The sequence below is a fragment of the Balaenoptera acutorostrata genome, chromosome X (assembly GCF_949987535.1).
Source record: "Balaenoptera acutorostrata chromosome X, mBalAcu1.1, whole genome shotgun sequence".
In the NCBI taxonomy this organism is placed as follows: Eukaryota; Metazoa; Chordata; class Mammalia; order Artiodactyla; family Balaenopteridae; genus Balaenoptera; species Balaenoptera acutorostrata.
Window position 1 is genome coordinate 60648264 of NC_080085.1, and position 25908 is coordinate 60674171.

Consider the following 25908-nt stretch of genomic DNA (forward strand, 5'->3'; position numbering starts at 1 on the left):
CAAACATGTATTCACTAAAAAGCGTGGCATACTGACAAGTGTGAGGTGGTATCTCATTGCATTTGAGGTGGTTTTGATTTACATTTCCCTTATGATTAGTGATGTCGAGTACCTTTTCATGTGCCTGTTGGCCATCTCTATGTCTTCTTTGGAAAAATGTCTGTTCAGGTCTTCTGCCCATTTCTTATTCAGATTGTTTGTACTGAGTTGTATGAGTTCTTTATATATTTTGGATATTAACCCCTTAACAGACATATTATTTGCAAATATCTTCTCCCATTCAGTTAAGTTGCCTTTTTGTTTTGCTGATGGTTCCCTTTGCTGTGCAAAAGTTTTTTAGCTTCATATGGTTCCATTTGTTTATTTTTGATTTTGTTCCCGTTGCCTGAGGAGACAGATCAAAAAAAATATTGCTAAGACCAATTTCAAAGAGCATACTGCCTGTGTTTTCTTCTAGGTGTTTTATGGTTTCAGGTCTTACATTTAAGTCTTTAATTCATTTTGAGTTTATTTTTGTAAATGATGTGAGAAAATGGTCTAGTTTCATTGTTTTACTTGTAGCTATCCAGTTTTCCCAGCACCACTAAGCCATAAAAAAGAATGAAATCTTGCGATCTGTGACAATATGGATGGACCTGGAGGGTATTATGCTAAGTGAATAAGTCAGACAGAGAAAGATAAAACAAATGGGTCCTAAAAAACCCAGAAACAGACTCAGATACAGAGAACAAACTAGTGGTTGAGAGAATGGGAGGATGGGTGAAATAGGTGAAGGGGATTAAGAGATACAAATTACTAGTTATAAAATAAATAAGTCACAGGGATGTAATGCACAGCACAGGGAATATAGTCAATAATATTATAATAACTTTGTATGGCACATAACTGATACAAATATAGAATCACTATGTTGTACATCTGAAACATATTATATTGCAAGTCAACTATACTTCAATTAAACATTTTTAATGAAAAAAATAAAAGTGTGGCAGTTCAGTTTAAGAACATTAGTTGAAATGGGAGGGGTTTTGCCCTCCAATAAAAACTGAATGAATACAAGGAACCTGTGGTCAGAAGGTCTGAAAGGGATGGAGCAGGCTAACCCTTAATGAACTCTTGAAAATGAGCCACCAGATCTCCTTACTCATACACGGTCCCACACTGAGGAGAAATTGCTGAGAATAGAATTCAAATTGAGCAGAACAGGGACAATAAAGAATAAGGAAAGAAAATGTCTAGATAAGAATGGCAGAGAGGACCAGAACCAAGAACTCTAATCAAGCAAGTCATTGTATTCCTTTAACATACATAAAAACAGCAGAAAGGGAGCCTCTGTGAAGTTAGAAAAGCCACCCTGAACCATACTTCTTTCTAAAAGTTCAGGAAAGCTTAGTACACATGAGAATGAGCAACAGATTGTGATGATGGTTGTACAGTTCTGAATATACTAAAAACCACTGAATTGTACATTTTAAATGGGTGAATTTTATGGTATTTGAAAAATATCTCAATAAAGCTGTGAGAAAAATGAATAGAAAATTAATCAAGGTCAGATCCCACACAAAATTATTATGAGAAAAATGAGAGAATCAAAAGCATTCCATGTTGCTTATCTATTTTATGTATAGTAGTTTGTATCTGTTAATCCCATACTCCTAATTTCTCCCTCCCTCCCTCCCTCCCTCTCTGCTTTGGTAACCATAAATTTGTTTTCTATGTCTGTGAGTCAGTTTCTGTTTTGTATATAGATTCATTTGTATTATTTTTTAGATTCCACATGTAAGTGATATAATCTGAAAAAATATATATATATAACTGAATCACTTTGCTGTACACCTGAAACTAACACAGTATTGTAAATCAACTATACTTCAATTTAAAAAAAAAAGAAAAAGGGGGGAAAAAAACATTCCAGAAAGACACACTCAAAAAACAACAAATTTAAAATATACTGTTTAAAAATGAGTTGGAAGACATTAAGAAAATTAAATAAGACATGGAAGAACAATACAAAGCAGGATTAGAAAAGCTCAGAACTGTAGTGACAACTTGGGGGAAGTAAGAAGAAAGAATCACTTCAGAAATTAAGGCTGAGGGACTTCCCTGGTGGTCAGTGGTTAAGAATCCGCCTTCCAATGCAGGGGATGTGAGTTCGATCCCTGGTTGGGGAACTAAGATCCCACATGCCATGGGGCAACTAAGCCCATGCACTCTGGAGCCCACGAGCCACAACTAGAGAGCCCACATGCCACAACAAAGAGCCTGCATGCTGCAAATAAGATCCAATGCAGCCAAGTAAATTTTAAAAGAAAAGAAAAGAGAGGAAGGCTGGGACTTCCCTGGCGGTCCAGTGGTTAAGACTCCATGCTTCCACTGCAGGGAGCGCAGGTTCAATCCCTGGTTGGGGAATTAAGATCCCACATGCCATGTGGTGTGGCCAAAAAATAAAAATAAAAAAAATAGAGATGAAGGCTAAGGCAGAACACTCTTTGACATAAATCGTAGCAATGTTTTTATGGATCTGTCTCCTCAGACACAGGAAACAAAAGCAAAAATAAACAAATGGGACCTAATTAAACTTTAAAACTTTTGCACAGCAAAGGAAACCAACAACAAAATGAAAAGACAACCTACAGAATGGGAGAAAATATTTTGCAAATGATATGCCCAATAAGGGGTTAATATCCAAAATATATAGATAGCTCATATAACTCAATATAAAAAATACTTAAAAATGGGCAGACGACCTGAGTAGATATCTTTCCAAAGAAGATATACAGATGGCCAACAGGAACATGAAAAGATGCTCCACATTGCTAATCATCAGAGAAATGCAAATCAAAACCATAATGAGATGTCACCTCACACCTGTCAGAATGGCTATCATCAAGAAGTCTACAAATAACAAATGTTGGCGAGGATGTATAGAAAAGGGAACCCTAGTACACTGTTGGTGGGAATATAAATTGGTGTAGCTACTATGGAAGGCAGTGTGGCAGTTTGTCAAAAAATTAAAATAGAACTACCATATGATCCAGCAATTCTACCCCTGGGTTTTTATCCAAAGAAAATGGAACACTAATTCAAAAAGATACATGCACCCCAATGTTCATAGCATCATTGTTTACATTACCCAGTATATGGAAGCAACCAAAGGTGTCCATCAGTAGATGAATAGATATAGAAGATGTGGTGTATATATATATATATATATATATATATATATATATATATATATATATATATATATATATATATATACAGTGGAGTATTAGCCCTGAAAAGAGTGAAACTCTGCCATTTTCAACAACATGGATGGCCCCTAGAGGGTATTAATACTTAGTGAAATAAGTCAGAGAAAGACAAATACTGTATGATATCACTTATATGTGGAATCTAAAAAATAATAAAAAATATAACAAAACAGAACCAGACTCACAGATATAGAGGACAAACTAGTGGATACCAGTGAGGAGAGAAAAGGGAGGGAAGGGGAAGATGGTAGGGGATTAAGAGGTACCAGCTACTATGTATAAAATGAGTAAGCTACAAAGATACATTGTACAGCACAGGGCATATAGCCAATTTTTTTAACAACTTTATTGGAGTATAATTGCTTTACAATGGTGTGTTAGTTTCTGCTTTATAACAAAGTGAATCACTTATACATATGTCCCCATATCTCTTCCCTCTTGCATCTCTCTCCCTCCCACCCTCCCTATCCCACCCCTCTAGGTGGTCACAAATCACCGAGCTGATCTCCCTGTGCTATGCGGCTGCTTCCCACTAGCTATCCGGTTTTACATTTGGTAGTGTATATATATCCATGCCACTCTCTCACTTTGTCCCAGCTTACCCTTCCCCCTCCCCGTGTCCTCAAGTCCATTCTCTAGTAGGTCTGCGTCTTTATTCCCGTCTTGCCCCTAGGTTCTTCATGACCTTTTTTTTTTTTTTAGATTCCATATATATGTGTTAACATATGGTATTTGTTTTTCTCTTTCTGACTTACTTCACTCTGTATGACAAACTCTAGGTCCATCCACCTCACTACAAATAACTCAATTTCGTTTCTTTTTATGGCTGAGTAATATTCCATTGTATGTATGTGCCACATCTTCTTTATCCATTCATCTGATGATGGACACTTAGGTTGCTTCCATGTCCTGGCTATTGTAAATAGAGCTGCAATGAACATTTTGGTACATGACTCTTTTTGAATTATGGTTTTCTCAGGGTATATGCCCAGTAGTGGGATTGCTGGGTCATATGGTAGTTCTATTTGTAGTTTTTTAAGGAACCTCCATACTGTTCTCCATAGTGGCTGTATCAGTTTACATTCCCACCAACAGTGCAAGAGTGTTCCCTTTTCTCCACACCCTCTCCAGCATTTATTGTTTGTAGATTTTTTGGTGATGGCCATTCTGACTGCTGTGAGGTGATATCCCATTGTAGTTTTGATTTGCATTTCTCTAATGATTAATGATGTTGAGCATTCTTTCTTGTGTTTGTTGGCAAACTGCATATCTTCTTTGGAGAAATGTCTATTTACATCTTCTGCCCATTTTTGGATTGGGTTGTTTTTTTGTTTGTTTGTTTTTAATAAGTATAATTGTGATGGAAATTTATTTATTTGTTTGTTTGTTTGTTTATTTATGGCTGTGTTGGGTCTTAATTTCTGTGCGAGGGCTTTCTCTAGTTGCAGTGAGCGGGGGCCACTCTTCTTCGCGGTGCACGGGCCTCTCACTGTTGCGGCCTCTCTTGTTGCAGAGCACAAGCTCCAGATGCGCAGGCTCAGTAGTTGTGGCTCACAGGCCTAGTTGCTCCGCAGCATGTTGGATCTTCCCAGACCAGGGCTCGAACCCATGTCCCCTGCATTGGCAGATTCTCAACCACTTCGCCACCAGGGAAGCCCGGGTTGTTTGTTTTTTTGATATTGAGCTGCTTGTAAATTTTGGAGATTAATCCTTTGTCATTTGCTTCATTTGCAAATATTTTCTCCCATTCTGAGGGTTGTCTTTTCGTCTTGTTTATGGTTTCCTTTGCTGTGCAAAAGCTTTTAAGTTTCATTAGGTCCCATTTGTTTATTTTTGTTTTAATTTCCATTTTTCTAGGAGGTGGGTCAAAAAGGATCTTGCTGTGATTTATGTCATAGAGTGTTCTGCCTATGCTTTCCTCTTAAGAATTCTATAGTGTATGGCCTTACCTTTAGGTCTTTTATCCATTTTGAGTTTACTTTTGTGTATGGTGTTAGGGAGTGTTCTAATTTCATTCTTTTACATGTAGCTGTCCAGTTTTCCCAGCACCACTTATGAAGAGGCTGTCTTTTATCCATTGTATATTCTTGCCTCCTTTATCAAACATAAGGTGACCTCTGTGCATGGGGTTATGTCTGGGCTGTCTATCCTGTTCCATTGATCTATATTTCTGTTCCTGTGCCAGTACCATACTCTTGATTACTGTAGCTTTGTAGTCTAATCTGAAGTCAGGGAGCCTGCTTCCTCCAGCTCCGTTTTTCGTTTTCAAGATTGCTTTGGCTATTCGTGGTCTTTTGTGTTTCCATACAATTTGTGAAATTTTTTGTTCTAGTTCTGTGAAAAATGCCAAGGGTAGTTTGACAGGGATTGCATTGAATCTGTAGATTGCTTTGAGTAGTAGAGTCATTTTCACAATGTTGATTCTTCCAATCCAAGAACATGGTATATCTCTCCATCTATTTGTATCATCTTTAATTTCTTTCATCAGTGTCTTATAATTTTCTGCGTACAGGCCTTTTGTCTCCTTAGGTAGGTTTATTCCTAGGTATTTTATTCTTTTTGTTGCAATGGTAAATGGGAGTGTTTCATTAATTTCACTTCCAGATTTTTCATCATTAGTGTATAGGAATGTAAGAGATTTCTGTGCATTAATTTTGTATCCTGCTACTTTACCAAATTCATTGATTAGCTCTAGTAGTTTTCTGGTAGCATCTTTAGGATTCTCTATGTATAGTATCATGTCATCTGCAGTGACAGCTTTACTTCTTCTTTTCTGATTTGGATTCCTTTTATTTCTTTTTCTTCTCTGATTGCTGTGGCTAATACTTCCAAAACAGTGTTGAATAATAGTGGTGAGACCAGTTAGAATGGGCATCATCAGAAAATCTACAAACAACAAATGCTGGAGAGGGTGTGGAGAAAAGGGAACCCTCTTGCACTGTTGGTGGGAATGTAAATTGGTACAGCCACTATGGAGAACAATATGGAGGTTCCTTAAAAAACTAAAAATAGAATTACCATATGATCCAGCAATCCCACTACTGGGCATATACGCAGAAAGAACCATAATTCAAAATGACACATGCACCCCAATGTTCACTGCAGCACTATTTACAATAGCCAGGTCATGGAAGCAACCTAAATGCCCATCGACAGACGAATGGATAAAGAAGATGTGGTACATATATACAATGGAATATTACTCAGCCATAAAAAGGAACGAAACTGAGTCATTTGTTGAGACATGGATGGATCTAGAGACTGTCATACAGAGTGAAGTAAGTCAGAAAGAGAAAAACAAATATCGTATATTAACGCATGTATGTGGAACCTAGAAAAATGGTACAGATGAACCGGTTTGCAGGGCAGAGGTTGAGACACAGATGTAGAGAACAAACATATGGACACCAAGGGGGGAAAACCGCGGTGGGGTGGGGATGATCGTGTGCTGAATTGGGCAATTGGGATTGACATGTATACACTGATGTGTATAAAATTGATGACTGATTTAAAAAAATAATAAAAAAATTTTAAAATAATTTAAAAAATAAAAAAATAAAAAATAGTGGTGAGACTGGGCAACCTTGTCTTGTTCCTGATCTTAGTGGAAATGGTTTCAGTTTTTCACCATTGAGGACGATGTTGGCTGTGGGGTTGTCATATATGGCCTTTATTATGTTGAGGTAAGTTCCCTCTGTGCCTACTTTCTGGAGGGTTTTTATCATAAATGGGTGTTGAATTTTGTTGAAAGATTTCTCTGCATCTATTGAGATGATCATAAGGTTTTTATTCTTCAGTTTGTTAATATGGTGTATCACATTGATTGATTTGCATATATTGAAGAATCCTTGCATTCCTGGGATAAACCCCACTTGATCATGGTGTATGATCCTTTAAACGTGCTGTTGGATTCTGTTTGCTAGTATTTTGTTGAGGATTTTTGCATCTATGTTCATCAGTGATATTGGCCTGTAGTTTTCTTTCTTTGTGTCATCTTTGTCTGGTTTTGGTATCAGCGTGATGGTGGCTTCGTAGAATGAGTTTGGGGGTGTTCCTCCCTCTGCTGTAGTTTGCAAGAGTTTGAGAAGGATGGGTGTTAGCTCTTCTCTAAATGTGTGATGGAATTCGCCTGTGAAGGCGTCTGGTCCTGGGCTTTTGTTTGTTTGAAGGTTTTTAATCACAGTCTCAATTTCAGTGCTTGTGCTTGGTCTGTTTATATTTTCTGTTTCTTCCTGGTTCAGTCTCGGAAGGTTGTGCTTTTCTAAGAATTTGTCCATTTCTTCCAGGTTGTCCATTTTATTGGCATATAGTTGCTTGTAGTAATCTCTCATGATCCTTTGTATTCCTGCAGTGTCAGTTTTTTCTCCTTTTTCATTTCTAATTTTATTGATTTGAGTCTTCTCCCTTTTTTTCTTGATGAGTCTGGCTAATGGTTTATCAATTTTGTTTATGTTCTCAAAGAACCAGCTTTTAGTTTTATTGATCTTTGCTATTGTTTTCTTTGTTTCTATTTCATTTATTTCTGCTCTGATCTTTATGATTTCTTTCCTTCTGCTAACTTTGGGGGGTTTTTTTTGTTCTTCTTTCTCTAATTGCTTTAGGTGCAAGATTAGGTTGTTTATTTGAGATGTTTCTTGTTTCTTAAGGTAGGACTGTACTGCTATAAACTTCCCTCTTGGAACTGCTTTTGCTGCATCCCATAGGTTTTGGGTCGTCGTGTTTTCATTCTCATTTGTTTCTAGGTATTTTTTGATTTCTTCAGTGATCTCTTGGTTATTAAGTAGTGTATTGTTTAGCCTCCATATGTTTGTATTTTTTACAGTTTTTTTCCTGTAATTGATATCTAGTTTCATAGCGTTGTGGTCGGAAACCATACTTGATACGATTTCCATTTTCTTAAATTTACCAAGGCTTGATTTGTGACCCAACATATGATCTATCCTGGAGAGTGTTCCATGAGCACTTGACAAGAAAGTGTATTGTGTTGTTTTTGGACGGAATGTCCTATAAATATCAATTAAGTCCATCTTGTTTAATGTATCATTTAAAGCTTGTGTTTCCTTATTTATTTTCATTTTGGATGATCTGTCCATTGGTGAAAGTGGGGTGTTAAAGTCCCCTACTATGATTGTGTTACTGTCTGTTTCCCCTTTTATGGCTGTTAGCATTTGCCTTATGTATTGAGGTGCTCCTATGTTGGGTGCATAAATATTTACAGTTGTTATATCTTCTTCTTAGATTGATCCCTTGATCATTATGTAGTATCCTTCTTTGTCTCTTGTAATAGTGTTTGTTTTAAAGTCTACTTTGTCTGATATGAGAATTGCTCCTCCAGCTTTCTTTTGATTTCCATTTGCATGGAATGTCGTTTTCCATCCCCTCACTTTCAGTCTGTATGTGTCCCTAAGTCTGAAGTGGGTCTCTTGTAGACAGCATATATGTGGGTCCTGTTTTTGTATCCATTCAGCCAGTCTATGTCTTTTGGTTGGAGCATTTAGTCCATTTACATTTAAGGTAATTATTGATATGTATGTTCCTATTACCATTTTCTTAATTGTTTTGGGTTTGTTATTGTAGGTCCTTTCCTTCTCTTGTGTTTCCTGCCTAGAGAAGTTCCTTTAGCATTTGTTGTAAAGCTGGTTTGGTGGTTCTGAATTCTCTTAGCTTTTGCTTGTCTGTAAAACTTTTAATTTCTCCATTGAATCTGAATGAGATCCTTTCTGGGTACAGTAATCTTGGTTGTAGGTTTTTCCCTTTCATCACTTTAAATATGTCCTGCCACTCCCTTCTGGCTTGCAGAGTTTCTGCTGAAAGATCACCTGTAACCTTATGGGGATTCCCTTGTATGTTATTTGTTGTTTTTCCCTTGCTGCTTTTAATATGTTTTCTTTGTATTTAATTTTTGATAGTTTGATTAATATGTGTCTTGGTGTGTTTCTCCTTGGATTTATCCTGTATGGGATTCTCTGTGCTTCCTGGACTTGATTAACTCTTTCCTTTCCCATATTAGGGAAGTTTTCAACTATAATCTCTTCAAATATTTTCTCAGTCCCTTTCTTTTTCTCTCCTTCTTCTGGGACCCCTGTAATTTGAATGTTGGTGCATTTAATGTCCCAGAGGTCTCTGAGACTGTCCTCAATAGTTTTCATTCTTTTTTCTTTATTCTGCTCTGCAGTAGTTATTTCCAGTATTTTATCTTCCAGGTCACTTATCTGTTCTTCTGCCTCAGTTAATCTGCTATTGATTCCTTCTAGAGAGTTTTTAATTTCATTTATTGTGTTGTTCATCACTGTTTGTTTGCTCTTTAGTTCTTCTAGGTCCTTGTTAAATGTTTCTTGTATTTTCTCCATTCTATTTCCAAGATTTTGGATCATCTTTACTATCATTACTCTGAATTCTTTTTCAGGTAGACTGCCTATTTCCTCTTCATTTGTTTGCTCTGATGGGTTTTTACCGTGCTCCTTCATCTGCTGTGTTTCCCTGTCTTCTCATTTTGCTTAACTTACTGTGTTTGGTGTCTCCTTTTCGCAGGGTGCATGTTCTTAGTTCCCGTTGTTTTTGGTGTTTGCTCCCAGTGAGTAAGGTTGGTTCAGTGGGTTATGTAGGCTTCCTGGTGGAGGAGACTAGTGCCTGTGTTCTGGTGGTGAGGCTGGATCTTGTTTTTTCTGGTGGGCAGGACCACATCCGGTGGTGTGTTTTGGGGTGCCTGTGACCTTATTTTGATTTTAGGCAGCCTCTCAGCTAATGAGTGGGGTTGTGTTCCCGTCTTGCTAGTTGTTTGGCATAGGGTGTCCAGCACTGTAGCTTGCTGGTCGTTGAGTGGAGCTGGGTCTTGGCGTTGAGATGGAGATCTCTGGGAGATTTTCACTGTTTGATATTACGTGGAGCTGGGAGGTCTCTGGTGGACCAGTGTCCTGAACTCGGCTCTCCCACCTCAGAGGCACAGGCCTGATGCCTGGCTGGAGCACCAAGACCCTGTCATCCACACGGCTTAGAATAAATAGCAGAAAGAAAGAAATAAAATAAAATAAAGTTATTAAAATAAAAAATAATTATTAAAAATTTTTTAAAATTTAAAATGTAGTAAAAAAAAGGAAAAAAGAAAGAAAGAAGAGAGCAACCTAACCAAAAAACAAATCCACGAATGGTAACAAGCGCTAAAAGCTATACTAAAAAAAAACCCAAAATAAACAGACAGAACCCTAGGACAAATGGTAAAAGCAAAGCTATACAGACACAATCACACACAGAAGCATACACATACACAGTCACAAAAAGAGAAAAAGGAAATATGTATATATATCGTTGCTCCCAAAGTCCACCGCCTCAATTTTGGGATGATTCGTTGTCTCTTCAGGTATTCCACAGATGCAGGGTACATCAAGTTGATTGTGGAGATTTAATCCGCTGCTCCTGAGGCTGCTGGGAGAGATTTCCCTTTCTCTTCTTTGTTCCTGCAGCTCCTGGGGTTCAGCTTTGGATTTGACCCCGCCTCTGCGTGTAGGTCACCTGAGGGCGTCTGTTCCTGCCCAGACAGGACGGGGTTAAAGGAGCAGCTGATTCGGGGGCTCTGGCTCATTCAGGCCAGGGGGAGGGAGGGGTACGGATGCGGGGCGAGCCTGTGGCGGCAGAGGCCGGCATGACGTTGCACCAGCCTGAGGCGTGCCCTGTGTTCTCCCGGGGAAGTTGTCCCTGGATCATGGGACCCTGGCAGTGGCAGGCTGCACAGGTTCCCGGGAGGGGTGGTGTGGATAGTGACCTGTGCTCGCACACAGGCTTCTTGGTGGCGGCAGCAGCAGCCTTAGCATCTCATGCCCGTCTCTGGGGTCCGCGCTGATAGCTTCGGCTCACACCCGTCTCTGGAGCTCGTTTAAGTGGCGCTCTTAATCCCCTCTCCTCGTGCACCAGGAAACAAAGAGGCATGAAAAAGTCTCTTGCCTCTTTGGCAGCTCCAGACTTTTTCCCGGACTCCCTCCCGGCTAGCTGTGGTGCACCAGCCCCTTCAGGCTGTGTTCACGCAGCCAACCCCAGTCCTCTCCCTGGGATCCGACCTCCGAAGCCCGAGCCTCAGCTCCCAGCCCCCGCCCGCCCCGGCTGGTGAGCAGACAAGCCTCTCGGACTGGTGAGTGCTGGTCAGCACAGATCCTCTGTGTGGGAATCTCTTTGCTTTGCCCTCTGCACCCCTGTTGCTGTGCTCTCCTCCATGGCTCCGAAGCTTCCTCCCCACCACCCTCCGTCTCTGCCAGTGAAGGGGCTTCCTAGTGTGTGGAAACATTTCCTCCTTCACAGCTCCCTTCCAGAGGTCCAGGTCCCATCCCTATTCTTTTGTCTCTGTTTTTTCTTTTTTCTTTTGCCCTACCCAGGTACGTGGGGAGTTTCTTGCCTTTTGGGAAGTCTGAGGTCTTCTGCCAGAGTTCAGTAGGTGTCCTGTAGGAGTCATTCCACATGTAGATGTATTTCTGATGTATTTGTGGGGAGGAAGGTGATCTCCACCTCTTACTCTTCCACCGTCTTCCCAATATTTTATAATAACTCTAAATGGAATATAATATATAAAATATTAAATCAACATGTTGTATACCTGAAACTAATATTGTAAATCAATTCGACTTCAATTTGAATAAAAGAAAAGAAATGAAGGCTAACCTAGAAGAAAACAAGAATGAGTGACTATAACAGAAAATGCCTTTCTAAAGTAAAAAGGAAAATGTTTTAAATCAAAAAGAGACAAAGATGAACAGATTTCTAGAAAAAGTGACAAATATGAAAGATAGCAAAGAAGACCTGACATATGGATAATAAGATTATCTGAAGAAGAATACCGAAGCAAGGAAAAAGGAAAAAATGCTTAAAACTAATATTGGATGGACCTAGAGACTGTCATACAGAGTGAAGTAAGTCAAAAACAAATACCATATGCTAACGCACATATATGGAATCTAAGAAATCGGTACTGATGAACTTAGTGGCAGGGCAGGAATAAAGATGCAGATGTAGATAATGGACTTGAGGACATGGGGAGGGGGAAGGGTAAGCTGGGACGAAGTGAGAGAGTGGCATGGACATATATACACTACCAAATGTAAAATGGATGGCTAGTGGGAAGCAGCCGCATAGCACAGGGAGATCAGCTCAGTGCTTTGTGACCACCTAGAGGGGTGGGATAGGGACGGTGGGAGGGAGATGCAAGAGGGAGGGGATATGGGGATATATGTATACATATAGCTGATTCACTTTGTTGTACAGCAGAAACTAACACAACATTGTAAAGCAGTTATACTCCAATAAAGATATTTTTTTAAAAAACCTAATATTGAGGAAACTTTAGATTTACTTTTAAAAAGCACACCGTGTACCTAAGAATTTTGACCCAGAATGAGCAACAAGACACATTCTAATAAAATTACTAGATTTTTTTTTAAAAAAGAAATGCCTTGGATACTTCAGCAAAAACAGCAGGTGGGTTGTAAAGGAAGGAAAATTAGATCATCTTCAAACTTTTTGACACCAACACTTTATGCCAGAAGAAAATGGAGTAACATTTAAGATACTCAAGGGGTAAAAATGTGAGCCAAGGACATTATATCTGGTAAAACTGACTTTTTACCCTTTATAGGGTACAGGTATTTATCAACATGCAGGAACTCAGGAAATATTGGTCCCATGATCCGTTTCTGAGGAATTTGCTAGAGAATGAGCTTAAGACAACCAAAGTGATGAGAGAGACATTGATATAAGGACTATCAGTCAGCATTAAATATATAGTTACTTGTAGAACTAAGACTAAATGAGATTTGAAAGAGACAAAGTATTAATGCCTATATGCCCAGTGCTCTGGTAATGTAGATATAGTGTAACTTTTAATGGAGAAATGGGGAAAGGATATGCAAAAAAAAAAGAACTGTTCTCAGCAATTATATTGGTAACAGTATTAGTGTTATTCCAGGACTGTGTAATGTGAGATAATATTAACTGAGTAATTATGAGATATTCAAATTCCATCATCCTCTGTCTTTGAGAGCTAAGACTTTTAGTGTGGAAGAATACAGATGTAATTCAAAAGAATTTGTGTTAGAAACAAAACACCCCTGTAGTCCTGAATATGAACTCATGAGAAATTTTATTGAAAAGCACACACACACACACACACACACACACACACACACACTTTTGCTTTATCCACTGAAAAGGCTTAGAAACAATGACCAGCCCAGAAGCAATGAGCACACCTAGTAACCCAGGTTCTGTTCTTGAAATACCATTCCCATTAAAAGAAACCAGGATGTCTTAGAGAAATAGCTAATTCCAAGTTTGCAGCAGGAAATAAATAAGATGAGCTTGGAACATCTTGTCATAAAGGATAGGAAAGAAGCTTTCAAAGACTACTATGGTCATATCAAAAGTACTCAGAAACCACTTTGAAGACGTTTCTACTGGCCAAAGACAGTTTGGCTTGAAAAAGGATAATTGCCAGTAGCAACGAGCACGTCTGGTGCCCAAATCTTGGTTTCTAATACTATTCTCCAATTAAAGGCTCCTTAGAGAAATGGATAATTCTAGGGCTGGACAGGGAATATACAAGATGAACCTGAAATATCTTGTAGTACTAGAAAATAAAGAAGCACTCAAAAAACAACAGCAGCAAACAAAAAACTATTGAGGTATGTTAATGTGACACAAGGCCTTCTGAAAGAACTGTTACTGGCCAAAACTGGAAGAATGTGAGCAGGAAAATAACAGTATTGGATTATAACGCAAGGAATAAAATGTGTCCGTGAGTCTATAGTGATAGAAATAAATGATTACATAAATAGATGGGGGCGAAGAGACCAATCTCCCCTACAGAAAAATGCTAAATAATTTGTGTATATACACCTGTCTCAAGGAGGTGCAGCATAACTCCTCACCCCTTAAGTGTAGGCTATGTTTAGTTACTTGCTTCCAAAGACTATAGTATAGAAGGAGGGGGGAGCAGTTGGGGACCCTACAAACACTACCTTAAGTGATCCCAGTTAACATCAGCAGTGATAAGTCATGTTGGTGGTGTGTAGCCTTGGTTTGATGTGATAAGGAGGAAACTTCACTGTGTTATTCTCTTCCAAAAGTCATAACCCTAATCTAATTATGAGAAAAATATGAGGCAACCCCAGGTTGAGGGACATTCTGCAAAATACCTGATGTGTACCCTTCAAAACTGTCCAGGTCATCAAAAACAAGGAAAGTGAGAAATTCTCACAGCCAAGAGGAGACGAAGGAGACAGAGGGCTAATGTAATATGGAATATTTGATGGGATCTTGGAACCAAAAAAAAAAGGACATTACGTAAAACCTAAGGAAATCTGAATAAAGTATGAACTTTAGTTGTTAGTTATGTATGTGTCAGTATTGGTTCATTAGTTATGACACACAAACCATAGTAATGTAAGATGTTAACAATAAGGGAAATTGGGTACGGATGTATAAGAACTCTGTACTGTCTTCTCAATTTTTCTGTAAATTAAAACTAAACTTAGAAAGCTTATTTGAATATTTTTTAGAAATCATTGCAATTCATTGAAACCCATCAAGTATGTTTAAATCCGTGAGTTCATAACTATAGTTAAAACAAAAATTGTTCAATTCCAGAGGATGATAAGGAACCAATTTATTACCTTGAGAAATGGTAAATTAAAGCAGAAGAATCAAGCATTAATCTTGTTTTCTTTTCCTGGGTGACTAAATAGTAGTAGATGAGGGAAAGCCTCTCTTTATAAAAGCATTCTACTTAATAAAAAAAGAAATGTTAAAGAGTATCACCATTTTGAAACCCTGGGAAAATTAACAAATCTAGGCATTGAGCATCAACACCTGCTAACATCACAACATATGAGACACAGATACTGTGTGCCACCTGCTGGGGGAGGACAGCACCACCTGTATTCATGAGAAGGGATCAACCCTGAGTCATATCAAGCTCTGTGCCCACTTGCCAATCTGCAGAAATACAGAAGAACATGTTGGACTCCATCATGACTGTGCAGCCGGCAAAATCCAGATTTGGGGAAACTACAGGTCAAATGTCCCAGCCTCTTCAATAGAGAACTTGTAAGGAAAGAAAGGGATGGAAGAAGAAACCTGTAGATTAAAAATATATCAAGGGCTTCCCTGGTGGCGCAGTGGTTGAGAGTCTGCCTGCCAATGCAGGGGACACGGGTTCGAGCCCTGGTCTGAGAAGATCCCACATGCCGCGGAGCGACTAGGCCCGTGTGCCACAACTACTGAGCCTGCGCTCCCAACAAGAGAGGCCGCGATAGTGAGAGGCCCACGCACCGTGATGAAGAGTGGCCCCCGCTTGCCACAACTAGAGAAATCCCTCGCACAGAAACAAAGACCCAACACAGCCATAAATAAATAAATAAAAATTAAAAAAATATATATATCAAAATATTTGAAAATGGGTAAGACTAACCTCAAAAGCATTATGCTAAGTGAAAGAAGTCAGACACAAAAGACCACGTTGTTACTTGATTCCATTTATGTGAAATGTTCAGAATAGGCAAATCTATAGAGATAGAAGGTAGATTGGTGATTTCCAGGGAGGGAAGGAATGGGAATTAACTGCCAGTGAGCACAGGGTGTCATTTGGTAGATGCTCATGGAGAAGCTTTGGGGATGGGTACAGAAAATCTATATCTTGACCCAAGTGAAGGCTATAAAGGTATAGCCTCCTTATCAAATTTTAAGTCATATATATTTTTGTGTGATTTCCAGTATCTTTTATTTTACAATAAAAGGGTTAAAAAAAACAGAACACAAGACTCCTAAGCTGTAAGGAGAGATCAGATTCCCCACATATTTCATTCTTTATCATGGTAATGAGAGTATTTCTCATGGGCAAATTCAAGGTAGCTAGGAAATGTTCCTTTACCTCACAAAGGAAAGAAAAAAATCGTGCAAAAGAGACCTAGTGTTTGGTACACTGCATGACAAGTGCCATTTGGACCTCAGACCCTGTTCCAAACGTGCAAAATAACACACATTCTTTTCTGGTAGGTTCAGCTGCCCCGTGATTTCCAATTTTATACACACACAGAATTGTAGAACTGTAATAAAGGAAACGGATGAAGGAGGAGAAGTCACCTATAGTCCCTCCCTGGCAAATCACAAGTCATAAAATCATAAATATTTTTTACTTTAGTGTTTTTGTCAGGCGAGTGTGATAATCACTATACTATGGAAACACTTCAGTGTTTTTGGTTTGCTGGGGTTCTGTTGGTCAGTTGGTGTTTTTGTTTTCTGTTATGAGGGGTTGGCCATTTTAGCAAGAATTCTTTCCCAAAATAGAATTCATTTTGAGGGGCAACTTTTATGTTTTTGCTTTCTCGTGAAAACCACTCAGAGGATCCCGTCTTACTATTATTTAACATGTCACCTGTTAAGTAATAGTAAGTACTCTCCCCAGTTCTGCTGGCCCCAGGGTAGGCAGCTAGGTATATATTCCTTGTTCTCTTGTTACGTGGTCGTATTCAGAGTGGAGCTGGGGCCCGTGACAGTCGCTCTTTCCCTCACCCCTGCTGTCTCATTTTTCCGCTTGCGCAGAGTTCAGAACAGCAGCTCAGCGACAAGATCAGGAACAGGAGGAAGAGGATGATGAACAGGCAGTCCACAGAGCTCGGGAGTGGGATGACTGGAAGGACACCCATCCTAGGGGCTATGGCAACCGGCAGAACATGGGTTAGTCTCCCCACAACAAGACAGGACTGCAGGGGCTTCTGTCTTCCCCACCAGGGAAAGCTGTGCAGTCTTCCCCTCCCTGGGCTCCTGCTTCAGCCGTGTACAATGAAGGCAGAGATGCTTAATCTTGCTTTGCGTTCATTAACATGTCAAACAATTAAGTGTGTATTTGTACCCTAGATGATGAGCCAGCAATCTTGTCTTGGAATTATAATCCTCATCATGGTATATTCCCCTTTTCTTAAGTGGAAAGAAAAGAGTACTGAGAAATGGTTCTGTATAATCAACGGCTGTATGAATACTCTTTGAAAAATAAAAGTCCCCGCTGTCATGTGAGCCTGTGCAGAAATATGAGTATCAGCTGCTTTCTTCCAGGGGGTGAGGGGAGGGGGTCAGCTGTGGGTCCCTGGGCTTATGGAGAGATCCTAGTCATCTCCCTTTGATGTGGGCAGTGAGTTACCCAGCATCAGAGCTGCCCAGACTGGCTGGAGCTTGCTTTCTCCTTTCTACCCCAGTGCTGTGAACTAACCCAACACTTGCTTTACAAGGGACAAGCACAAAAGCCAGGACTTGCCCTGCCACACGGCTCTATTTTCAGGAATTACAGCTGTAAATGAACAGAACGTAACAATCCTATCTACCCAATCTTCCTTGCTTCAGCCATGAGAAATGAGGAAACCAATGAGGCACTATGAGAGCCATCCTTGTGTGAGCATCTGAGGCCAGGGCCTTTACTCTGGAACTATCTAGAACCCTGAGGGTAAGAGCAGCTCAGGCCATAGCCTAGCTCTTGAGTGGGCTGCTGGAAGACCATTCTGGCCCTCTTTGCCCGTGCCGTACCTGGCACAGTCCCAAGCGGTCATTGTGCCGTGGCAGTCATTTTGCTAGTTAATAAGGTACCTGCAGTCATGCCAGTAACTGGAAGTGGAGGAGGGGGGACAGCACAGATGACAAGGAAAGGTACCTACTTTCTGCGGTAAAGAGAAGACACGTCCTCAGCTCCCGGGTTGATACCCTAGAAAAGCAGCCATGTGTGAAACCAAGTGATCTGTATAGAAAACGTACTTTTGTTCTATGTGGCTTTGGTACACTTCATTTTCTTTTAAGAAGATGACTCAGCCTTCCTATTCTAGCTTCTGCAGTCTAGCTTAGGACAGGGGTTTGAAAAGGAGACTCAGATCCCTCTCCTTTGTAGGGTGGTAAATGGAGGGCTGTCAGACGATGAGTAGGACGTTATGTTTAGTGGGAGATGACAGAAGACTACCAATAATATATTTATTGCTAAATATATGCTGCTTAATAAAGGATTCATGTCACCCTCACAACATAAGCTCCTGAAACTGGTAGAGCACAGATTAACTTCCCCACAGATTTGGGAAGCAAACATTCATTTGTAGTTCTCTTCCAGTTATTGCCAGGCTGCCTCTAGCAATGGCCTATTTCGTGCCCCTGAAACTCCACCCTGAGCTCATTCCCAAAATGGGCCAGGTTGGGGTTATCCCCTTGGTCTGAGTCTATTTAAATATGGTCCTTCCAGAAGATCCAGCCTGATGAAGCCCTCTCACATTCTGATATCTAAGAGGCAAACTAGACAAAGTGGGTTTAAATCCTGGCTTTAAAAGTTGAAAGCTGTGTGACCTTGGGTGATATAACTTCTCTGAACTGCTTCTCTCTTTTCTCTATGTTTATAGATGAACTGTTTCATAGGGTTGTTGTGAGAATTAAATGAACAATGGCAGCCATTATGATAGGCTGAAGAATAAGTGTTTTCGTCTGAGCTCAGTGACTATGGTCTGTCCACTAGGAAGGGAAAGGAAACGGACAGGTAGGTGTTGGAAACTCTGTTCTGTGCCAGGCACCAGACCCGGCACTTTCACGTGCTATTAATACTCACAATGACCCTGCAAAATAGGTAGCATTGTCCCCATTTTACAGATGAGAAAACAGGCCCAGAGAAGCTGAGTGATTTCTTCAAGTTCACATTAGTAACAAGCTGTGCTTCTATCATTTTTCCATGTGCTTCCCAATTGCGTGTGCTTTTAGTTCTGCAGCTTAAAGCAGCCTAAAAAGAGGGAGCAGCTTGAAAAATCCAAACCCAAACCACCACTTATACGTTATTGGAGCTCTAGAAATTCCTTTTTAGCTGACTCACCGAAGAAAAGGTTATGCCAGCCCGCTTCCCCCCTGCCATTTCCCCCTCAGCTGGGGGATAAGAAGACAGAGGCGGTGAGCAAACCCATCTTCCTCCATTTTCCTCCCCAGTTCTGCCTGCCTGGCGGCTAGAGAAAACAAAAAGAGAACCACCTTCTCTACTCCCACCAGAACAAGGCGTTTCAGGGTCCTAGAGCGAGCTGGGTTTGGTGGACTCCGGGAAGCGAGGACTCGAAGCATTCCACAGATAACAGTACTGCCTCATCGTTTGCGCTATGCTTATTTCACGTATGCTGCATATTTCATTCTCACAACCCGTCAGGCAGGAGATGATGCCTTCGTCTTACAGGGCAGGAAACTGGCTTGAGGAAATGCAGTGAGTGACTTACTTCAGCACACAGCTAATACATAGACCGTGCAAACGTATCAGTGTAGCCAAAATATTTGCCCTCAGTAGCTCTCACATGGAGGCCAATTAATTATTTGGAAAAGGTGAACGCTGGGCACTACTTCTTTTCATGCCATCATGCGGTGATTTGTCCTTTCCACTCTTATTCTTTTCAACACCCCTGTGAGAAAGACAGGGCAGGGGACTGAATGAGCTGATTTCAAGCCCAAGAAGTTGGAGTTAAGGGTTCTGAATTGAGTCTCAATCCTCAGGGCTCTGCCCCTCCCTAGCCAGGTGACCCAGGGCCACCCAGGTCACCGGGGTCACTGCTGTCATTTAAAACAACGTGCAAGGGCTTCCCTGGTGGCGCAGTGGTTGAGAATCTGCCTGCCAATGCAGGGGACACGGGTTCGAGCCCTGGTCTGGGAAGATCCCACATGCCGTGGAGCAACTAGGCCCGTGAGCCACAACTACTGAGCCTGCGCGTCTGGAGCCTGTGCTCCGAAACAAGAAAGGCCGCGATAGTGAGAGGCCCGCGCACCGCGATGAAGAGTGGCCCCCACTTGCCACAACTAGAGAAAGACCTTGCACAGAAACGAAGACCCAACACAGCCATAAATAAATAAATTTTAAAAAAAGGCTTTCTCTCTTTCATTGTCTTTATTAAAAAAAATAAAAATAAAAAATAAAACAATGTGCAAAGGATAAAACTTTTGAATCTAAATCCACCTCTCTATGTCAACTGAATTCCAAAGTCCTCCTCTGCTTAGTGTGGGCCTCCGGTTTGCTCATCAGCACAACAGATACACTGCCACCTGGCTCTTTCAGACACCCAACAACAAGACGGCACTGTGACCTTTGTCTCCTTGCAAAACAGCTCCCTCCAACACCTGCACATCATTTCATCACAGATTGCTTTTCACCCATTCATCCAAGGTTTAACCTGGCTCAGTTCACTCTCGCTCCATAGCAAGGAGGTATGGGTTCTAATACCAGCTCTGTCAGTTTTAGCCCCTCCCAGATGCTGACAACATCTGGCCTACTTACCTCACAGGCCAGAGTAAGGAGCAAATGAAATCAAATATGGAAAAGCACTTTGAACAATTAGAAAACATGGCACAAATGTTTGTAAGTTTGGCGGCCAGAGGAGGGGATGCATTGTTTTTTAAATTCAGTATTTCACAACTTATTTTAACCCCTGCCCCCCTATTGCTTTCTCAGTCTTCTATATATATCACCATCAGAGAAAAGGTTTGTGAACATGCTTTTCTTTGTGTGCTGGAGATGACCAGCACAGGAGAGAATTGTTACGTGCAGTGGGAATTGAGAACCGGTTTTTACTTATCTGCCCACCAGGCCGCCTTTGACAAATGTATGTGAAAAGATGGTAAACAAAAGATTTCAGTTTCTTGTCCCAACTGGCAATAACTCCCTCCAAGAGAGTACAACGCAGCAATGACTTAGGCCATCCTATTCCCGTGTGGTAGCACAAATAACAAGAATTCATGTATTGAGCACCTACTGTATACTAGGAGTTGACTATTTCTAATCCTCAAAACAACGTCCCAAGGTAGATATTATTATTGCCTCAATTTGTAAATGAGGAACTTGAGGCTCAGAGAAGGGATTTCGCAAAGATCACTCAGCCCTAAGTGTCGAGCTGGGCCTGGATTCCAGGTGGGCCTGATTCCACAGGCCACGTCCTTCCAGTCTGCCACACTCCCCGGGAAGCACAAAGCACGGGGGACATAGGAAGGTGGGCGAGATACCCCGCTGGTGCACTGCTCTGGGGATCACCCCTCCCCTTTCTCTGTCTAAATTTTGAGCAACGATTCTATCATCAGCTTTGCCGGCCAGGCCCTTTAAGGGCACATCTGAGACCTGCTCACTAGGGGAATACCCCGGACTCAGAACTCTCCCCTTCCTGGGGCCCTACATCCCTCAACCTGTAGAACATTCCTGCTCCCAGTGCCAGGCCCACCTGTTTCCAGCCCTATCCGATCTTGGTACAAGTGAATCTTTTAAACCCTCTATCTATTCCACCCTCTCACTTAAGTTCCTACACATTTTCTAAGCCCGTCAAAGCCCCCCCGCCGCCTTGATCTCCCAGGCCCTCCTGGACAACTAAGACCAGACCCAGGGGGCTTCCCTGGTGGCGCAGTGGTTGAGAGTCTGCCTGCCAATGCAGGGGACGCGGGTTCGAGCCCTGGTCTGGGAGGACCCCACATGCTACGGAGCAGCTGGGCCCGTGAGCCACAGCTACTGAGCCTGCGCGTCTGGAGCCTGTGTTCCGCAACAAGAGAGGCCACGATAGTGAGAGGCCCGCGCACCGCGATGAAGAGTGGCCCCTGCTCGCCGCAACTAGAGAAGGCCCTCGCACAGAAACGAAGACCTAACACAGCCAAAAAAAATTTTTTTAATAAATAAATAAAGTTTTTTAAAAAAAGAGGTGATTAAGGTAAAATGAGGCCATTAGGTGGGCCCTCATCCAAAAAAAAAAAGACCAGACCCAGGTTGTGAGCGCATGAGACTTGGCAGCCAGGGGCTGGGAGGGAGGATTTCTGCCTGAACTCTGAGGCCCTCCCACACTCAGCGATAGATACCGCCTCTGCTACCCTGGTGCCCTTGTCCCCGGCTCAGAGACATTGAGAGATTGGCAGAAAGACTCCTCACCCGCTTTATGGAACCTGTCTTCTCCTTTCCTTGTCTACCTTCTGCCTGGGTGAGCTCACCCCACCTCCGGCTTCCATGACTCACCACATGTATGCTGATGGCCAGCACTAGCCCTGACCTTTCTGCTGAGCTCCCTGTCCCATAGCCTATCATCTACCACACCGCTCCTCTTGATGAACAAAAACTCAAATTCAACAGCCTGGCAATGAACTCATCACACTCCCCACCCCTCTGGCTCCATTAGAGTTTCTTAGGGCCTGTCGCCTACTTAGTGCTCTTCCTGGGAAGCTCAGCACTGTTTCTGGCCTTCTCCTGACAAAGCCGGCATTCGGTGTCTGCAGAATGAATTACTGAATGAATGAGTCCCATCATGAATCACGCTTCTTCATCAGGCAGATTCACAATAATGCAGCCTCTTTCTTTTCATATTCAAACAACTTTACATAAAAGGAAACCCAGAATCCCTTCACCTTAAAGCAGCAATCATTTCTCTCTCAGACCCCCTTTCATCCTATCACTGAAGGGACCACATTTTCACAAAGTGTATTCAGTGGAGAGGTCTGCTTTATACTCTGCTTTGAAAGCTTACCATATCATATACTACAGAGTCTACCTTATAATAATTTTAATGACTTTTAATGACTGCAGATTGTCTATAAGATTGCTATATAATAGCTTACTTAGCCAGGCCCAGATTTTGAACATCTGGATTGTTTCCAAGTTTCTACTGTTATTTCCTTTATTCATTTAACAAAGCAAATTACCTTATTTGCTTGGGCACGCATAAAATTTCCCTGGAGGAGGAGGAGGGGTGTGGGATTGTTAGAGGCCAGGAGTGGGAAGGAGACTTTTCACTGAACTTCCCTATAGACCCTTTTGAATTTTGAATCATGTGAATATGCTGACTATTCAAGATATATATACCAAAAGCTTACTGTACGTGAAGCATCTCACTAGAAGCTGGATATAGCAGTGGTGTCTACACTCTCAGACTAACTTCCTAATATGTGCTCTCCCAAAAGTATGTATAATGTACCTTGGGAATCCAGAGGAGAGAGCAGGGTGGAGAGTCTCAGAAAATGACATTTTCACAGTAACTTGAAGCATGCGTAGGACTTAGTCAGGCTGATAAGAGACCACCGTGGGCAAAGGCCCAGAATAGCAAACGACACTTCCTGGTTGGGAAAGGAGGCTGTATCTGGTGTGGTGTGAAAGTTATGGGAAGTGAGACTTTCAAGGAAGGCAGAAACCAGTGGAGCAAGGGCTCTGGAGGCCAGGCTCTGGGCTTCGAACTTGATCCCGGAGGCCATGGGAACCTTTGGAGGGTTAGAAACAGGGCAGAGGGTAAGAGCTGTGTTTGATAGCAATCCTCTAGCAGCAAAGGACCAAAGGAAGGTAGAGCAGCGGGGAGCAGCCTGCTGAAGTCCAGGAGACAGTGACAAAGGCCTGAACTAGGGGACCAGCTGTCCCAATGAGCCCCAAACCACCCTGGTTTTAGCACTGAAAGTCCTGCGTCCCAGGCAACTCCTCAGCCCCTGGCAAATAGACATAGTCGGTCATTCTAGCCTGAACCAAGGCGCTAGATGCTGCTGTTCCCCAGAGCCTGCCTGCCCTGAGAAGTGATCCAGTGACTTCCAAGAGATTTTGAAATACTCACCCTGTTCTGTCCCACCCTCCACCTCCTCGGTCCCCACCTCCAGCCACTGCTCCTGGGTTCATTTACTTTCTGTAGGTTCTTTCTAGAGCTGCTGATCTGCAGACATAAAGGGATTTATGAGGAAGACATCCCCACTTACCAACGTCCAGTCTTCTCTCCTTCTGCTCCCCTCCACAAACCTGAGGCTCCCGTCAAACGAAACTAGTCCTTGTGCCAAAGCAAACCTGCAGACTTTTGTGTCTCCCCAGCTGCCACAAGACAGATCACTCTCCCTACTTCTCTGCCTGTTGAAGCCCATTGCAAATGCCACACACCCCCACCCCCCCCCACACACAGCTGAGTACCAGTACCATGGAAAAGCTCCTGGGTGGCAGACACTGCCCAAGAACTTTTCAAACGTTACCACTACTCCTCACAGCAAATAAATATGACTAGTCCCTTTTTCCGGAGGAGGAAACCGAGACTCAGAGAAGGGAAGTGTCTTGTCCAAGGTCACACAGCTACTAGCCTTCCCCTCCATCTTCTTTGTACTTCTCTGATGGCCCCAATCCTTGTATTGATGATGTGTGTACTTCTTTCACTCCCTGCCAGCCCCCTGACCCATCACACACACGATTGTCAACCTAGAATAATGCCAGGCTTGTAGTAGAACCTCAATAAAAATTTGGTGAAAGAAGGGACTATGTATGTCCCTTGTATAGTACCTAGCCCATTGACTGGCATTAAATAGGTTCTCCTATTCAGGTATTGCTGAAATTGCAGTACCGAACCAAATAAGGGTATGATTGAAGGGGAACGATCAGAAGAAAACACATTATGGCAAAACCTCAGCTATCCAAAGCTTTCTAGAAAGGAGTCATTCTGAAGGCTGAGGGTGAACCTTCAGAATCCAGGAAGAAGAATCCTAGGGCTGCTTCTTTCTCAGCATTTCCCTCACTTCCACCCACTTCTTCTGAGCTCCCCGGTCCCCTTGCTCTCCTTTTCCTTCCAGTCTTCTTTGGTTTTCTGTTGTTCCTGCAAAGCTTCTTAGCTTCTGGTTTGGCAAGCTAATTGCAGTCTTCCCCATGCTGTCCTTCCATGCCTTTTGCACCCTTTCTCCTCACCGCAGCACCCCCGCTTCCATAGAGGCTTCCCTGCCCTCCTCAGGCTGGCGGATACTTCTCTCATCTGCGTCTGCACACCCCACGGCACCCCATACGGGTGTCTGTGATTCCATCCACCTCACATGCTGGACTGTGAGTTTCTTGAGGGTTAGAATCATATCAGCCCTAAATGTCTATGAATGAAATTACCAGACCTGTTTATGCTTCTCGGCCACCTCTCCTTTGGTACTGCTTACTCCGAGGCAGCTAAGGGTTTGCTTGTTGGTTGGTTGGATTGTAATTGGGAAATCATGAGTGCTGGTTATTCAGGATTTGTCTGCTCACCTACTTCTCTTCTTCCTGCTTTTACTACATTCACTGGTGTTCATGTTGTACTTGTCCAGTTGGCTCAGGAAGGCTCCAGCTCAGACAGTATGCTTTTTGTTTTGGGGGGGAAAAGGCTGGCAAATCAGGGTCATGGCCCAGCCCTGCCAGTACATCTTGCTTAAGGAACCAGGAGACCAGACCTCATTATTTGTTCCACAAGCATTTACTTGAATGCCTACACTGTACCAGGCCCCGAGCTGGACATTAGGTAGACAGAAATGGAAATCCGTGTGTCCTTGCCCTGCATCTAGCACCCTGTGTGAGCCCTTTCTAGGCCTCTTCCATTTACCCATCTGAAAGTGAAGCAGGGTAGAGACTTGATTTGTAAGCAGCCTTGGAGCTGGCAGCATTGTGGAACTCGTCTATCCGGGATACTCTCACCCTCCCCACATCTGTGCTTTGCCCTGGAAGAACCCAGGCCCACCTCTTACCTCTCTCCCTTCTCCCCTGCAGATTCTGAGCAGATGTGCTCTAATACGTCTCACCCTGTATGTGGCCAACTAGCCCCCAAGAAGCAGCTTGGTAACCCCAGCTAGCCAGGGGGAAGAAAAGAAAGAGGAAGAGGAGGAGGGGTGGCATGTCAAGTGGCCATGGAGGGTACAT

At 42.2% G+C, this 25908-nt stretch overlaps 1 protein-coding gene across 1 annotated transcript in view; it reads left to right on the plus strand.

Annotated features, from left to right (window-relative positions):
* The window catches only part of IGBP1 (immunoglobulin binding protein 1), a 38875-nt gene extending 21572 nt beyond the window's left edge, over positions 1–17303 (plus strand). The window contains exon 6 of the mRNA XM_007187649.3: positions 16833–17303. Within this exon, the coding sequence (XP_007187711.2) occupies positions 16833–16972 (140 nt within the window). The 3' untranslated portion in view covers positions 16973–17303. The remainder of the gene's footprint in view (positions 1–16832) is intronic.
* The last annotated feature ends 8605 nt before the right edge of the window (positions 17304–25908 follow it).